This window comes from Lepus europaeus, chromosome 17 (assembly GCF_033115175.1).
Source record: "Lepus europaeus isolate LE1 chromosome 17, mLepTim1.pri, whole genome shotgun sequence".
In the NCBI taxonomy this organism is placed as follows: Eukaryota; Metazoa; Chordata; class Mammalia; order Lagomorpha; family Leporidae; genus Lepus; species Lepus europaeus.
Window position 1 is genome coordinate 35,587,564 of NC_084843.1, and position 18,269 is coordinate 35,605,832.

Genomic DNA, 18,269 nt, shown 5'->3' on the forward strand with positions numbered 1-18,269 from the left:
ACAAAGGCAAAGCTTGGGCTCTGCTTCTGACTGCACCACCTACACTGAACAGCTGGGCACCTGCGACATCTGTACCCTAGAGGTAATACCTGGCTCAAAGGCCTGTATTTGTGGCTTAACACATCATGGGGCAGAATAAGAACTACCGGTTGAATGGCCTTTCTGTATCTTTCGTTCAACAGTTGTTGAAGACATCATTAGCCTGGGATTAATAACAGTAAAGGCAACATTTTGTTTCTATAAAAAGATCTGTACAACTTCTAGAGTTTAAAAAAACTGCTATAATTTATTATGTTTATTATGCTCAGGTTTTGCCCTTTTAGCAAATAACTCAGACTCATACTTATTGTAGACGAAGGAGCACCTGCTCCTCTGCCTCCTTCACCAAGTGGCCGGCTCCAGTGTATCCGTACCTGCTCTACACTGTATGCTGACCTGTAACACTCCTGGGGGCAGAAAGCTAAGGTCCCCTATACGCATATAAAATATACATTAGACATAACAAAACTTATTAAATAATTTTATTCTTTTCTTCTTTATATTGCTAACAGTAGCTCAGTGTTAAGCATGTTAGAAAACCTGAAGGAATAAAAAAATTTTGGTTTACACAGCATGTATAAAAATATCTATTCAGATAAATATCTGGTAATTACACCACCCAGCTTTAAGAGTGCCAAAATGATAATAAATAAAATACCTGCAAATCAAATGAAAAGGCTAGATGGCTTTGTTAAAACTCATTTTAACAATTTTAGCTAACCAACCTGTTCTAATGAAATTCAAGTTAAAGTTACAGCCAGGTAACATGCAAGAAAACATTGTGTGTGGCTACTTAAGAGCATTCCTAAACAGTATCTTCTTTGTCTTAGAACACAGTTGGGTTTACAGTTTCAACAGCAAGCAGCAACAAAGATCAAGGAAATTTCCATCTTTTCTAATAACCGTTCTACAACTGTAAGGAAAACAAAATGAAAACAGTATCACTTCCTTTTAACAGAGGACATCAAAATCAGAACTGCAGATTTACTACTAAGTGCTTGGATTAAAAATGCTAACACAGTAAGAACCTGGGTTAATTAGCTTTGACTTTTTAAGACGCACAAAACATAAAATATTTTCCTTCTGGTGCAACAGATTTAAGCCACAAGCAATAAGCTGAACTAACTTTTTCTTCATCAAGTACTTTAACAGTGCAAAACATCAGAAGTCTTAGGACACACTACTCACATTCTGTCATCACGGCCCGAAGAGGAACCACTTCAGGGAGGTATCACTGCCAGGAAAAAGCAAAGCAGCCCAAAGAAAAAACCCACAATGCTTCACTCGAATGCCAGTATGCCAAAGGCAGACAGGCAGTTTCTCATCCAAGAGGTGAGATACGTAATTCCGAGTGTCCTTAAGCCAACATCAGGTACAATATTTTGTATTTCTGGCACAGAGAAGCATCATTTTGCTACTTTGAACAGTACTCAACATGAACAAGCAGGTCGCGGTGCTCTGTGGCCGGATACTGAACATTGCACTTGGGACACTCTACCAGGCTCTCGTTGAGCGCAGCAGTTGGACTCTTGGGTGAGGCAACTTTTGCTCTATTTTCAGTCTCTCCTTGGAAAGCAACTAATGGCTCTGTGAAGGCAATCTCATGGAGCTGCTTCTGGAAAATAAATTGTAAAATGAACACCACTTGTATGCAAGGCCCTGTGTTCAGCAATTTCTAACTGTTCCATAGATACTGCAGTTGCTTCAACTCTGCAGACAGATTTCCTTCTGAATCTCTACTCAGCAGTAGAGGCTGACCATCCCTCACTTGAGGAGCTTGCCATCAGTGTTTTTGAATTTTAGATTTATTTTCAGAGTTTATAATATTTGCATATGCATAATTGGATATCATAGGAAGGGGACCAAAGTCTAAATATGAAATTCATTTGTTTCATATACATCTTCTACACATAGCCTGAAGCTAATGTTACACTATATAGTTAGTAATTTTGTGTATAAAATATTTTCATGGTGTAGGATTTTCTACTTGTCATGTCAGGGCCCAAAAAGTTTCAAATTTTGAACTTTTAAGATTTGAAATTTTCAGTTTAGGGATGCTCAACCTGTATTTCATTGGCAACATGTGAGGTGATTATGAATTACTGCAATTACCCAACATAGCCAGGAAGTACTAGAGTTGGGTATTCTTAGGGATAGGTTTTGTTAAGATGCTCATAGCCAATGAAAGGAGGGCCTGTGAATGGGGCTGACTAAATTTACTGGTTTTGTAAAACAGGAACAACTTAAGTAATAATGAAGGATATGAAATTAAGAGCAGTAAGCAGGGGCCAGTGTTGAGGCACAGCCTGTTAAGCTGCTACTTGTGACACTCTCATCCCATACAGGAGTGCCAGTTTGATTCCTAGCTGTTCTGCTTCTGATCCAGCTTCCTGTTAATGTGCTTGGGAAAGCAGAAGAGGACAGCCAGAGTACTTGGGCCTCAGTGCCCATGTGGGAGACCCGGATGGAATTCCAGATTCCTGACTTCGGCCTGGCCCAGCCCTGGCTGTTGCAACCATTTGGGGAGTGAACCAGTGGATGGAAGATCTTTCTATGTCACTCTGCCTTTGAAGTAGGAAAATAAATATTTTTTTAAAAAAAAAGAGCAGTAAAGAATCTGAACAGATCAAACAGGTTTCACAGAGAAATGACTAAGAACTGTATCATACCTTTGAGAGTTTGTTTTCTTATGCCTTTTTTTTTTTTTTTTTTTTTTTAATGAAGAACTGAGTACTTTACAGCACATTATGAAAACACGGGGTAGTAGGAACAAGAAGTTATAAGTATTTTACTTTCTCTCTGAAATACCAGACTCTGAACAACATAGTCATTGACAGAAAGGAATTATAAATTTTAATTTCAAATAATATAAACTATCAAAATCAATGACATACCAAAAATGGAACAAAAACATGTTTTGCTTAATTCATATAGGAGTTACAAATGATTTTTTTAGCATTTATTTATTTATTTATTTTTATTTATTTTTTTTGACAGGCAGAGTGGACAGAGAGAGAGAGACAGAGAGAAAGGTCTTCCTTTTGCTGTTGGTTCACCCTCCAATGGCCGCCGCGGCCGGCGTGCTGCGGCCGGCGCACTGCGCTGATCCATGGCAGGAGCCAGGTGCTTATCCTGGTCTCCCATGGGGTGCAGGGCCCAAGTACTTGGGCCATCCTCCACTGCAATCCCTGGCCACAGCAGAGAGCTGGCCTGGAAGAGGGCAACCGGGACAGAATCCGGTGCCCCGACCGGGACTAGAACCCGGTGTGCCGGCGCCGCTAGGCGGAGGATTAGCCTATTGAGCCGCGGCGCCGGCTAGCATTTATTTATTTACTTGTTTATTTATTTGAAAGGCAGAGAGATCTTCCATTTGCTGGTTCATCCCCAAATGCCTGCAACATCAGGGCTGGACCAGGCCGAAGCCAGGAAGTAGGAACTTCCCAGGTGAGTGACAAGGACTTAAGTATTTGAGCCATCACCCACTTCCCAGGGTGTTCATTAGCAGGGAATCAGACTAGAAGTGGAGGAGCCAGGACTTGAACCAGCACTCCCATATGGGACCGGGTGTCCCAAGTGGTAGCTTAGCCTGCTATGTCACAACACCCACCCCCAAATGATTTTTTAACAATTGCTTTTTTCTCCAATTCCAATAATTGAGGAATTACTTTTGTAACATCTCATCATTTCCAATTATTCTGTAGTGGCAGGATGACATATGAAACATGGACTAATGTGACAGACGCACACACAAACCTTTAAAGGATCTGTCCAGAAGGTTATCAGTAGGATGAAAATATGTCAGTGGGGAAAAATGTCTTTTCCTCAGAGGAACAATGCTACGTAAAGGTTTATGTTTCAAAAGATTATATTTTCAAGATAGTTCACAAAATATGCTTAGTTGATAATATAACTAAATATAGCATTTTAACAGAAACAGTCCATTACCCCCCCCCCTTTTTTTTTTTGACAGGCAGAGTGGACAGTGAGAGAGAGACAGAGAGAAAGGTCTTCCTTTGCCCTTGGTTCACCCTCCAATGGCCGCCGCGGCTGGCGCGCTGCGCTGATCCGATGGCAGGAGCCAGGTGCTTATCCTGGTCTCCCATGGGGTGCAGGGCCCAAGCACTTGGGCCATCCTCCACTGCACTCTCTGGCCACAGCAGAGAGCTGGACAGGAAGAGGGACAACTGGGACAGAATCTGGCGCCCCGACCGGGACTAGAACCCGGTGTGCCGGCACCGCAAGGCGGAGGATTAGCCTGTTGAGCCACGGCGCCAGCCAGTCCATTACCCTTAAAAACAACATTTTCTCTCTCTTACTGGAAAAACACAATTGCAGTTCAGAATTCTATGACTGCTCCTGCTTGCAGGTACAGCACCTGGGGTGTCTGGGGATGACCTCAAGACCAGTAATGTACTTGTCATCAGGAGGCACTAACATCCTTCCTCCCAGTGCTCTGACTTGATGCCTGCAGGGCAGCTGCATCAGATGAGACAAGGGCTCTGGTTGCTGATCTGAGATAAAGCAGCTGCTGTTTAAGTTGTATCCTTCCAGACTGGGCAATGATGTGATGCATAAATAGAAAGACGGCAGAAAGAAAGAAAGAAGAAAGGCCGTAGCTCAGCCGCTGAAGACTCACCAAGGATTCCAACTGTGTTATTTGATTTCTTGCTTTTCGGAGCTCCTTAAGAATTACATGCAACTGATGCTGCATATTTTGACGATCAAGTTTTTCATTTTCAAAGTCTAGAGTACATGCCTGCATCTGAAAATGCCCAGGATAAGACAATCACAATTAGCATATATATCTTGAATACTTGTTATTTTTCAATTAGTACAAGAATACTTGTAATCATGTCAAGAATTCAACTGAGCACAGTGGGATGCTGATAAATGTGGATGCTTATGGCTGAGGATTTGGTTTATCCAAGGAGCAAAGCTAATATCTGAGGTTCTTGCTGGTCAGAATTATGCCTCCTCATCTCCTTATTGGTGAGGGAGGACAGGGAGGGACAAGGCAGAGAGGTGACTGTTCTCCAGTTTGGAACATACTAAGACTCTTGGCCCTGCATCCTGAGAAGAAATGTCATCTCTCTGAGTGCTACTTGAAGCTATAAGGTAGCACTATTAAGAGATCCTGTTTGGCCACAGCAGGAATTATAGCCACTGGCCAAGATTTACCTGTCAAGCAAATTGTCATCACAACCTCCAAGAAGCTGGTTTTGCTAAGTTCAGTAGCAGCAATATATGGCTAGCACAGTCTCTCTAAATGAGACTTTCGTTAAAGACTTTAAGAACATTTTCACAGCATTTTAATGGTTTTCCACAGTATAGTGTACACACGAGGAGGAATTCCATTTCCTAACAGGACAAACTGAATTTAGAAGCAACCCCAGTGGATACCTGTTGTTCCAGCAGAGCTACCCGTGTTTGTTCCTCTTGCTGTTTTAGCAGAGATGTATAAAGGAACTGGACCTGTAGGATGTAGAGAGCCAATTCTGTCATATCTGACCTTTAACCAATGGACCTGAGATGTGTGAGAAGCTGACATCACAAGCCTCACAAATGCAAGCAGGACAACACCTGGTAATCGGGGGTGAGTCCTTCCCACTGGTCATTTGGTGGCTATCTACACAAGCAGCTGGGCAGACCCATCAGGCCAAGAGCTTCTTGGGACACAGACTGGCAGCTGAAAAACAACACTGAGCTCTGCAGTGGCCACGCCCCTTGCCAGTGGTTCTGACATCAAGTAACCGTTCTGAGTGGGACAACAAAGCTGGCAGTGCCTTCCCTACTTAGTCACAGAGTCAGAGCAAAGTTAATAACTTCTGCTACGGCCCTCCCCAATGTCCCTGCTCACATCTGTACACAGATGGAGGTAGTAAAGACCAAGAGCAAATATTAGCCAATCTCCTCCTCCTCCCCATGTTCAGCTCAGGGAGGATTTTAAGAATTACCATTATGATTGTAGTAATTACTAACATCCACCTTGTTTAATTTATAAAGCACTAAGACATTCTCTCAACTGACCCTCACAAAAGCCCTATGAGGCAAGCAGAACTGTTATTCATTTGACAAGTGAATAACCTATGAGTCAGAGAAACGAAAAGTGATTTGCCAAAGGTTACACATCCCAAACTAGAGACCAGGTGTGCATCACTCACCTGTATTCTTGTTAACATATCTTTGGTCAAGTACAATTTCCTCAGAGAGGCCTCCACTGGTCCCATTTTCTTTGCCTTATCACTCTGTTTTACTTTCTTTAGTTTACTTATTTTTTGGTTATTTGCTTATGTTCTATTTCCAATCTAGAATATAAACTCCCATGAGGGGACAGGAACTTGTTTTGTTCCTTATTGGATCCCTAGTTGTTAAAATAGTCCCTAACACTTAGTAAGTGCTTAAGGAAAAACCTAGAATTATTAATCATGGAAAACCTTACTAGTTAAGTTTACCTGAGATAAGAGTTCTTCAGATCTCTTCTTCTCTTCTTCAAGCTTTTCCCTTGCAATGTCATTCTCTTCCTTGAGTCTTTGTATTTTCTCTGTTTTATGTCTATCATCTTCCAGATGTTGGACATCTGCCTTTCTCTGTGTACACAACAGCTGATTTAATTCTTGAACTTCTTTTTGAGTTTCTTCATATTTTCTTCGAAATTCACTAAGCTCTAAACTTAACTGAGTTATGGTTTGTCGTTCAACTTCAAGATCTTTTCTTGCATTTGCTAAGAGATGGCTATAATATTTTTGCTTCTCCTCTTGAAGATAACCTGTGACAAACAACATTGTGGCATAATGAACTTTATACAATGGCTAATATCTTGAGGAAGTTAAATATCAAACATGTTTCTATAAATGAGATTATATTATCTCCTCAGTTTATAAAATGAAGTCAAGGGGACAGATGATAGAGGAAGAAACAGAAGTTCGGGTGTGGGGCATGAGCGCGGCCAGGCCAGGCCAGGCCAGGCCCGGGGGCTCCACATGCGCAGCTGCCCCTGGGTGCCCCCGCCCGAGCTGCGCGGAACGAAGCCACGCGGAGCCAAGTAAGATGGCGCCCAGAGGAAGTAAGATGGGCGGAATCCAAAGTTGTTTACCACTAAAGCTAATTGGCTGCGCAACATCCGGGGAGGTAACAAAACTAGTAACAAGTGTATAGACATAGGGTTAGTCCTATAGAAATCCCCCCGTAAGGTGACTGTGTAAAGTGATTGGCTGGTCCTTAGCCCTGCCCCAATGACTCTGCAGTTTTGTGCTATAAAAGGTTCTGTTTCTCAGGAAGTAAATGAGTCCTTGCTAGACTTGGCTCCCCGCTGCGTCTGATTGTCTCCGGGACAGGGAGGCTGGGGAACGGGCGAGCGGCCGCACTTACCTTTCCTCGGACCCAGTCCATCCTTGTACGGGTGGACTAAGACCCAACATTCGGGAATATTATACAAAGTGATAAAAGTAACAAATAGAACAACTAAAAACTGTCATATAACCGTTCTCTGGGGAGGGGAAGTTTTTAGTGTCTAAAGAAGAAAAATCAACAAGAAGGGATATAGCTCATGATTATAGACACAGAAATGATTATCAGAATTAATAAGTAGAAATGTTAAGAGCTGCTGTTCTGACAAAGACAGGAAACAGGGATTGAAATGGCAAAGGTGAGTTAAGGCCCTTCTGTACTTATCATTATATGATTTTAACAAGTGCTTACTTGACTTTGATAAAAACACAGTGAGGGAGAAGGCAGGGAGGAGGTGAGCTGGAAGGGAGAGAACCAATGAATGGTATATCAAAGAAAAATATTAGACTTACCCAAGAACTGAAACCCTACTTTTATGTTACCAAACATATAAAAGTACTACAGTAATAAGTTTGTGCTGCTAATGTCCAAAAAGCTTTGATTTACCCCAGATAGTGCCTATTTTGTTTTCAGCATTAGTTTCATTTTAAATATTCCAATGGGAAGTTCCAAGATGCCAAGTTCTGCTTCCTTTTCTTCAGCATTCTCCTTATATAACTCAAGGTTTTGGTGCCTGAATCATCAGTCATTTAAGAAGTACTTTGCATAGTTTTTTCCCCTTCTAGCTCATCACCCGAATAAAATAAGAATAATGACCCTTCCTGCCCTATCTTCCAGGGTGGTTGTGAAATTCAACTGAGATCAGTGTTAGAGAAACTGCAAAGCACTTGGCAAAAAGACAGCAGCACGAATAAGAAAATTCATCTTAATTCTATGGTGAGGTCCAAACTATTAAGTATCATTTATAGAAGTATTCTTCCTCCTGGGGTTCACAGGAGTAATTGCTGAAGGGAGACAAAGCAGAAAGACAGTTGGTAACGAGGCCAGCTGCGGGGCAGTAACAGTGGAGGACTGTGAAGGAGGGGCAGGATGTGCACAGGTGGAGCAAATGTGCTGTGACGTCACAGCTGTTGAAGACCCTTTACCCTGTGTTCTGTGCTCTCCTCTCCACTGAAACCACCAGGAAACAAAATAAACTTGCAAAGATGGTGTCTCTTACTTCAGAGCTAGAAGACTCGCTCTTATTTTACTTACTAACACATATCTATTAAAAGTCTAAATCTGATGAATCACTCCTTTTGGAAAATGTCAAGCTCAAAAGAACATTTTTATAGCAGTCAGTACCTTCTGATTCAGTCTTTTTTGTCTGCTGTGGGAGTGAATGAGCAGCTGTTTCCGTTTTCTTTTCCAATTCAAAGATCTTTGCTAAAAGTCCTTTGACATAGACCTCGCGCTGCTGATCATATACAAGCCACTGCTGATTTTTCTCCAAAGCCTTATAGTGAAGATGAGAGAAAAACAACAGAAAAATAAAAAACAAGAATGTTAAAACAGACAAAGGAATCCAAGCAACAGTCTTTTATCATTCATCAAATGATTATGGACGATAGGATCACACACCTTCAGAATACATAACAACATGGCAAAGTCAGTTTCCATGAGATTAAGTTAATCTGTTTGCTCTCCTAGACACACTTTGTGGCTGTGTTCACATCATTCCCTATAATCTAGAATGCCTTTATATCAGACACGGGAATGAGCTTAGATCCCCTTCTGCCCACTGGCAGGCAGAGTGGCTGGCTGCAGCCTCCAGTTGTTAACTCCTTCAAGTTTCTCCTAGCTTTTGAGCTGACCGGATGCCCCAGCCAACAACAGAGCAATGGCCTAGCTGTTTCTAGCCAACATGGGACTCAGCTGTGGAGCGCCGCATGGGGCTGACAGACTGCAACAGGTTTGAATCATGTCTGATGGTCCCCTGATTCCTGCTCCTTTTTCCTTTCACAGATGTTATACACCAATAAACCATTTTCTTTCCTAACTTCATCTCAGTGTCTACTTCCCAGAAAATCAAACTTAAATCATTGCCTTCACTTACTCTACATATTTTAGAATCCAAATAAAAACCCCAAACTGGGATCACTCACTTGTCTGTATAAGGGATTTATACTTAGAGTGGGTTAAACAATGTCCCCCAAAACGTAGGTCCACCTGAAATCTCAGAATGTGACCTGTTTTAGAAACAGGGTCTTCGCAAACATAATTAAGGTGAAGCCATACTGGAGATGAGGGCGTCCTAAACCCAATGACTGGGACCCACAGATACAACACACAGAGAGGAGGCCATGTGAAGACAGAGGCAGAGACCAGTTTGTTGCCACAAGCCACAGGATGCTTGGATTCACCAGACACTGCCAGAGGCCAGGAGGACTCCTCCCTAGAGCCTTCAGAGGGAACACGGCCTTTGATTGTGGACTTCAGCCCTCTAGACCATTAGATGATAAGTTTCTGTTTTCTTTCTTTTTTTTTTTTTTAAGATTTATTTATTTATTTGAAAGTCAGAGTTACACAGAGAGAGAAGAGGCAGAGAGAGAAAGAGAGAAAGAGAGAGAGAGAGAGAGAGAGAGAGAGAGAGAGAGAGGTCTTCCATCCGCTGATTCACTCCCCAACTGGCTACAACACCCAGAGCTGCACCAATCCAAAGCCAGGAGCCAGGAGCTTCTTCAGGGTCTCCCATGTGGGTGCAGGGACCCAAGTACTTGGGTCATCTTCCACGGCTTTCTCAGGCCATAGCAGAGAGCTGGATTGGAAGTGGAGCAGCTGGGTCTCGAACTGGCATCCAAATGGGATGCCAGCGCTTCAGGCCACAGTGCTAGCCCCAAAATTTCTGTTTTCTTAAGCCACCAGGTTTGAGGTAATTTGTTGCGGCAGCTCTAGGAAAGTTAATACAGTCCTTATTAACTCAATTGTTAAACAAATGTCTTCTGAATTTAAAATATTATTTTATTTTTATCAATCATCTCCAGCTTTTTATCTGTTGTTTCTCTCAAGCAGACAATAAATTCCTTAAAGTGAGAGCATGCTTTTCTGAGAGGAATCTCAATTTGGTGGTACAATATATACTGAAAAGAAATTATTTGAATGGGGCCGGCACTGTGGCATAGCAGGTAAAGCTGCCACCCATGGCAGTGGCATCCCATGTGGGTGCCAGTTTAAGTCGCAGCTGCTCCACTTCTGATCCAGCTCCCTCCTAATATCCTGGGAAAGCAGCAGAAGACAGCCCAAGTGCTTGGGCCCCTGCATCCACATGGAAGACCCGGAAGAAGCTCCTGGCTTCAGACTGGCCCAACTGCAGTTCTTGCGGCCATTTAGGGAGTGAACAAGCAGATGGGAGATCTCTCACTAACTCTTTCAAATAAATAAATAAATCTTTAAAAAAGAAGAAATTGTTTGGATGATGAGATAATATTAACAAAACAGTAAGAATTTGCTTAGGTTAGCAGGTTACTATTACTGTTAATAGTCTTTCATTTCATTTATATCTTTCCCTAAGGAAACTGACAGCCTACCAGGCTACCTAGCAAAAGATTCAAAATCTTATAAAGCCGGCGCCACGGCTCCATAGGCTAATCCTCCACCTGTGGCGCCGGCACACCGGGTTCTAGTCTCGGTCGGGGCACTGGATTCTGTCACGGTTGCCCCTCTTCCAGGCCAGCTCTCTGTTATGGCCAGGGAGTGCAGTGGAGGATGGCCCAAGTGCTTGGGCCCTGCACCCGCATGGGAGACCAGGAGAAGCACCTGGCTCCTGCCTTTGGATCAGCGCGGTGCGTCGGCCGCGGCGGCCATTGAAGGGTGAACCAACGGCAAAGGAAGACCTTTCTCTCTGTCTCTCTCTCTCTCACTGTCCACTCTGCCTGTCAAAAAAAGAAACTAAAAATAAAAAAATTTAAAAAACAGATCAGTAGGGGCCAGCACTGTGGCATAGTGGGGAAAGCCTGCAGTGCCAGAATTCCATATCGGCACTGGTTCAAATCCCAGCTGCTTCACTTCTGATCCAGTTCTCTGCTATAGCCTGGGAAAGCAGTGGAACGTGTCTCAAGTCCTTGGGCCCCTGCATCTATGTGGTAGACCTAGAAGAAGCTCCTGGCTCCTGGCTTCAGATCAGCCCAGCTCTGGCCACTGCAGCCATCTGGGGAGTGAACCAGTGCATGAAGACCTCTCTCTCTCTCTGCCTCTGCCTCTCTGTAACTCTGCCTTTCAAATAAATAAATAAATCTTTAAAAAAAAGATCAGTGAGATGAAGATCTGGTGTCTTGAATAAATAAACAGAATTGCTACACCATTGACCTAACTAACAAAAAAGAGGGAGAAGATCCAACTCAATAAAATCAGAAAATTAAAAAGGAAATATAACAAAAGACACCAAAGAAATAAAAGGAATCATCAGGAATTACTACAAATAACTACATGCCACCAAATTAGAAAATCTAGAAAAAAATGGATAAATTACTGGACACATACAAATCTACAAAACTGAATCATGAAGACACAGAAAACCTGAACAAATCAATAATCAAGATGGAGACTGAATCCATAACAAAGACCCTCCCAACAAAGAAAAAGCCCAGGACCCGAGGGCTTCACTGGCTGAATTCTACAAGACATTTAAAGACCTAATTCCAATTCTTCTCAATCTATTAAAAACAATTGAAAGGAAGGGACTCCTCCCAAACTCTTTGTATGAGGCTAGCATTGCCTTAATTCCAAAACTAGAAAAAGATACAATAAAGACAAGTATAGACAAATATCCCTGAAGAACACAGATGCAAAAGTCTTCTGCAAAATACTACCAAATCAAATCCAATAACATATCAGAAAGATCATTAACCCAGAACAAAATGTGATTTATCCCTGGTATGCAGGGATTGTTCAACATTTGCAAATCTATCAATCTGATACATCACATTAACAAACTGAAGAACAAAATCCATGTGATTATTTCAATAGATGCAGAAAAAACATTTGATAAAATGCAAGACCCTTTCATGATAAAAACTTTAAGCAAATTGGATATAGAAGGAACATTCCTCAACACAATCAAGGCAATTTATGACAAACCCATGGCCAGCATCCCACTGAATGGGGAAAAGCTGGAAGCATTCCCACTGAGATCTGGAACCAGACAAGGATGCTCACTCTTACCACTGCTATTCAATATAGTCCTGGAGGTTTTAGCCAGAGCCATTAGCCAAGAAAAAGAAATCAAAGGGATACAAATTGAGAAGGAGAAAGTCAAACCATCCCTTTTTGCAGATTACACGATCCTATATATAGGGGATCCAAAAGACTGCACTAGGAGGCTATTGGAACTCATAGAAGAGTTTGGTAAAGTAGCAGGATATAAAATCAATAGCCTTTGTACACACAGACAATGCCATGGCTGAGAAAGAACTTGTAAAATCAGTTCCATTCACAATAGCCCCCCCCCAAAAAAAAAAAACTTAAATACTTGGAATAAATTTAACCAAGGATGTGAAATATATCTACATTGAAAATTATAAAACATTATAGAAAGAAATAGAAGACACACAGAAAAATTGAAAAATCTTCTATGTTCGTGGATTACAAAATTAATATTAAAATGTCCACATTGCCAAAAACAATTTAGATTCAATGTGATCCCAATCAAAATACCAATGACATTCTCTGATCTAGAAAAAACAAAGCTAAAATTCATATGGAAATACAAGAGACCCCAAATAGCTAAGACAAACTTAAAGAACGAAAATAAAGCTGTAGGCATGAGAGTACAAAACAAGATATACTTCAAGATATACTACAGGGCAGTTATAATCAAAACATCCTTGTACTGGCACAAAAATAGACATGCAGACCAATGGAACAGAATAGAAACACCAGAAATTAATCCATGCATCTACAACAAACTAATCTTGACTAATGAACTAAAATCAATCCCTGGACAAAGGACAGTCTCTTCAACAAATGTTGCTGGGAAAATTGGATCTACACATGTGGAAGTATGAAACAAGACCCCTACCTTACATCTTATCCAAAAATAAATTCAAAATAGATAAAATGGGGGAGGGGGCCATACTGTGGCACAGTGAGTTAAGCCACTATCTGCAGTGCTGGCATCCCATATGGGTGCCAGTTCGAGTCCCAGCTCCACTTCTGATCCAGCTCCCTGATAATGGCCTAGGAAAGCAGTGGAAGATGGCCCAAGTGCTTGGGCCTCTGCATCCACGTGGGAGATCCAGAAGAAGCTCGTGGCTCCTAGCTTTGGATTGGCCCAGTTCCAGCCATTGCAGCTATTTAGGGAGTGAACCAGCAGATAGAAGATATATTTGATTTTAACTGAAAAGTGATCCCTGTTAAATTTCAGAGTGGAAAAAGAGAGGGAGGAGATGCACAGTTTGGGACATGCACAATCAGTCTTGCCCCAAATGATGGAGTTAGAAATGTGCCAGGGGATTCCAATACAATCCCATCAAGGTGGCATGTACCAATGCCATCTCACTAGTCCAAGTGATCAATTTCAGTTCACATTCGATGGCTTGGATAGGTCTAAGAAACAAAGGGATCACACAAACAAGACAAGTGTCTGCTAATACTAACTGATAGAATCAAAAAGGGAGAGAAAGATCCAGCATGGGAAGTGGGATACACAGCAGACTCATAGAATGGCAGATGTCCTAAACAACACTCTGGCCTCAGAATCAGCCCTTAAGGCTTTCGGATCTGGCTGAAGAGCCCATGAGAGTATTGTAGGCATGGAAAGCCAAGATACCATGGAAAAGAAAAAAAGAAGACGACCTAAATGAAAGATCTCTGTTAGTGAGATCCCAGTGGAAAGAACGGGGCCATCAAAGAAGGAGGTACCTTTCTCTGAAGGGAGGAGAGAACTTCCACTTTGACTGTGACCCTATCGGAATAAGATCAAAGTCAGCGAACCCTAAAGGCTTCCATAGCCCTGGCAACTCATGACTAGAGCCTAGGGAGATTACTGACGCCATGAACAGGAGTGTCAAATTGTTAAGTCAGCAACAGGAGTCACTGTGTACTTACATCCCATGTGGGATCTGTCCTTAATGTGTTGTCTAATGTGCAGTGATGCTATAACTAGTACTGAAACAGTATTTTTACACTTTGTGTTTCTGCGTGGGTACAAACTGATGAGATCTTTACTAATTATATACTGAAGTGATCTTCTGTATATAAAGATAATTGGAAAGGAAAAAAAAAAAACCTGGTGTTAAATTGGAAATGGCATAGAAAATTAATTAATTTAAAAAAAATAATATGTAGGATCTCTGCCTTTAATGTGCTGTACACTCTTATTTAATGCTATAACTAGTACTCCAACAGTATTTTTTTTTTCACTTTGTGTTGCTGTATGGGGGCAAACTGTTGAAATCGTTACCTAATTTAAACTAAACTGATCTTTTGTATATAAAGAGAATTGAAAATGAATCATGATGTGATTGGAAGGGGAGAGGGAGCGGGAAAGGGGAGGGTTGTGGGTGGGAGGGAAGTTTTAGGAGGGGGAAGCCATTGTAATCCATGAGCTGTACTTTGGAAATTTATATTCATTAAATAAAAGTTTAATAAAAAAAAAAAAGAAAAAAAAAAAGAAGATATATTTGTGTGTGCGTGTGTGTATAACTCAGCCTTTCAAATAAATAAATCTTTTTTTAAAAAAATGAATCAAGGATCTAAATCGATGACCTGATACTATCAAAATACTAGATGAACATTGGGGAAACTTTGCAAGACATTGGCATTATGGGGCCAGTGTCATGGTATAGCAGGTAAAACCGCTATCTGCAGTGCTGGCATAACATATGGGTGCTGGTTCGAGTCCTGGATGCTCCAGTTCCAATCTAGTTCTCTGCTATGGCCTGTGAAAGCAGTAGAAGATGGCCCAAGACCTTGGGTTCCTGCACCCATGTGGGAGACTTGGAAGAAGTTCCTGTCTCCTGGCTTCAGATTGGCTTAGCTCCAGCTGTTGTGGCCAACTGGGGAGTGAACCAGCAGATGGAAGACCTCTCTCTCTCTTCCTCTCCTCTCTCTGTGCGTAACTCTCACTTTCAAATAAATAAATAAATCTTAAAAAAGACATTGGCGGCCGGTGCCGCGGCTCACTAGGCTAATCCTCTGCCTTGCGGCGCCAGCACACCAGGTTCTAGTCCCGGTCAGGGCACCGGATTCTATCCCGGTTGCCCCTCTTCCAGGCCAGCTCTCTGCTGTGGCCAGGGAGTACAGTGGAGGATGGCCCAAGTGCTTGGGCCCTGCACCCCATGGGAGACCAGGAGAAGCACCTGGCTCCTGCCATCAGATCAGCGTGGTGCGCCGGTCGCAGCGCGCCAACCACGGCGGCCATTGGAGGGTGAACCAACGGCAAAGGAAGACCTTTCTCTCTGTCTCTCTCTCACTATCCACTCTGCCTGTCCAAAAAAAAAAAAAAAAAAGACATTGGCATGGGCAATTAAAGCAAAACCAAACAAATAGGATTGCATTAAACTAAGAAGCTTCTATACTACAGAGGAAACACTCAACAAAGTAAAGAGGCAACCAACAGAATGGAAAAAAATGTTTGCAAATTTTGCAATTTATAAAGGATTATTATCCATAATCCATAAAGAGCTCAAGAATCTCAACAACAAAACAAACAATCCAGTCAAGAAATGGGCAAAGGACATGAACAGGCATTTTTCAAAGGATGAAATTCAAATGGCCAACAGACATATGAAGCAATGCTCAGAATCGCTAGCCATCAGTATATGCAAATAAAAACCATAATGAGGTTTCATCAATGGCTATCATCCAAAAATCAAAAGATAAATGCTGGTGAAGATGTCTGGGGAAAAAGGTACCTTAATCCAGTGTTTGTGGGAATGTAAACTGGTATAACCATCATAGAAGACAGTCTGGAGATAACTCAGAAATTTGAAAATGGATCTACTATATGATCCAGGCATCCCACTCCTGAGAATTTATCCAAAGGAAATGGAATTAACATATGAAAGAGTTATTTGTACCTCCATATTTATTACAGATCAATTCATAATACAGAATGTGATATGGAATCAACCCAGATGTCTATCAACTGATGACTAAAGAAAACATGGTAAAAAAACAATATCAAATACTGCTCAGCCACAAAAAAATAATGAAATCCTGTCTTTTACAACAAAACAGATATAACTGAAATCATTATGATTACTGAAATAAGCCAGTCTCAAAAAGACAAATATCATGTTTTCTGACATGTGGCAGCTAATATAGAATACAAAAAAGTGTAAAGGAATAAAATGGTCACTTTGGGACATGACTGTCATTTTTAGCTCATGTTTATACTCCTGTGGAATATGGTATTCCTACTTTTTACTTGTTGAATATTATGATTAGTGGTGAATTAAGCCTGTGAATATAGAGTAAACTAAAATTATAGCTTTGTAAAAACTAAGGAAGAGAGGAGAGGGAAGAGAGGGCTTTGGGGAGCAGGGGAGTGAGGGAAGTGTGGTTGTCTTCTTAGACCTGCACCTATGGGATGTATAAAATCTGTTCTCTTTAAATTAATAAAAAATTTTACAAATATTAAAAAATGGTTCTCTTTATAGGCTTAACAGTTCACTGATCAAGTGGAGATAATGTATATCCATTCTGTATCATATCCTGAAAATTATAAATATCTATAAATGGCTATCTTCACCACAATAATTTGATCTAAAGAATCTCATCATTGAAATTTAGTGGTAGAAATACTATCATTCAATGTACTTACTTTCAATTTTCCTAATAAAAGTTCAAAGAAATCAATCAATCTCAAATAACTTGACTTCACAGTGAACTTAGTATGGCTGAGAAGACTGCTAGGATTCATGCCTTGCTCAATATAGGATGAGGTAGTCATTCTCTTATTTGAATCCACTGCCATCTGCAGTGTAGTTCTTTTTTTTCTTTTTAAGATTTATTTATTTGAAAGGCAGAGTTACAGAGAGAGAGAGAGAGAGAGGTCTTCCACCTGCTGGTTCACTCCCCAAATGGCCACAACAGTGGCTGGGGCTAGGCCAATCTGAAGCCAGGAGCCTGGAGGTTCTTTTGGGTCTCCCACATGGGTGCAGGGGCCCAAGGACTTGGGTCATCTTTTACTGCTTTCTCAGGCCATAGCAGAGAGCTGGATTGGAAGTGGAGCAGCCAAGATTCAAATTGGGTGTCCATATGGCATGCTGGCATTGCAGATGGCAGCTTTACCCACTAAGTCAGAGCTCTGACCCCTGTAGTGTAGTTTTTATTCATATGCTATGCATCTTTCAAAAGAAAGGTCTCCTCCTCAAATATAGTTTATAAGAGAGACAGCAGCACTGTGTGACTCAAGGAGCACATGTATATTCAAATACCTGTAAATTATAGTGTGTAGGATGCTAAAGATATCTAATTTTTTTTAAAGATTTATTTATTTGAAAGGCAGAGGGAAGGCGGGAGGGAGAGAGGGGGAGGGGGGAGGGAAGGAGTGGGGGGGGGAGAGAGAGAGAGAGAAAGAGAGAGAGAGAGAATATCTTCCATCTGCTGGTTCATTCCCCAAATGGCTGCAATGACTGGGGCTGGGCCAGGCCAAAGTCAAAAGCTGAGAGCTTCATCCAGGTCTCCAGCATGGGTAGCAGGGGCCTAAACACTTTAGCCATCCTCTGTTGCTTTCCTAGGAGCATTAGCAGGGAGCTGGATAGGAGATGGAGCAGCCAGGATTTGAACCAGTACCCATATGGGATGCTGGCATCACAGAAGGTGGCTTAACTTGCTGTACCACAACACTAGCCCCAAGATACCTAATTTTATATCAAAGTTCACATGTGTCAATATTTAAGAAGTATTTTAATACAAATAAATTTAAGTCAATATTGGATAGTCATGAACTTATTTTTCTT

At 41.6% G+C, this 18,269-nt stretch overlaps 1 protein-coding gene across 2 annotated transcripts in view; it reads right to left on the minus strand.

The window, feature by feature from the left end:
* Window positions 1–569: 569 nt before the first annotated feature.
* The window catches only part of CEP55 (centrosomal protein 55), a 28,489-nt gene continuing 10,789 nt past the window's right edge, over window positions 570–18,269 (minus strand). The window contains exons 5-9 of one of the 2 annotated variants that reach the window (XM_062214162.1): window positions 8,671–8,821; window positions 6,492–6,805; window positions 5,440–5,511; window positions 4,676–4,801; window positions 570–1,651 (exon numbers count right to left, since the gene is read on the minus strand). In XM_062214162.1, coding sequence (XP_062070146.1) covers window positions 1,454–1,651; window positions 4,676–4,801; window positions 5,440–5,511; window positions 6,492–6,805; window positions 8,671–8,821 — 861 coding nt within the window. In that variant the 3' untranslated portion in view covers window positions 570–1,453. Of the gene's footprint in view, window positions 1,655–4,675; window positions 4,802–5,439; window positions 5,512–6,491; window positions 6,806–8,670; window positions 8,822–18,269 lie in introns of both variants that reach the window. The other variant, XM_062214161.1, reaches the window with a different exon arrangement.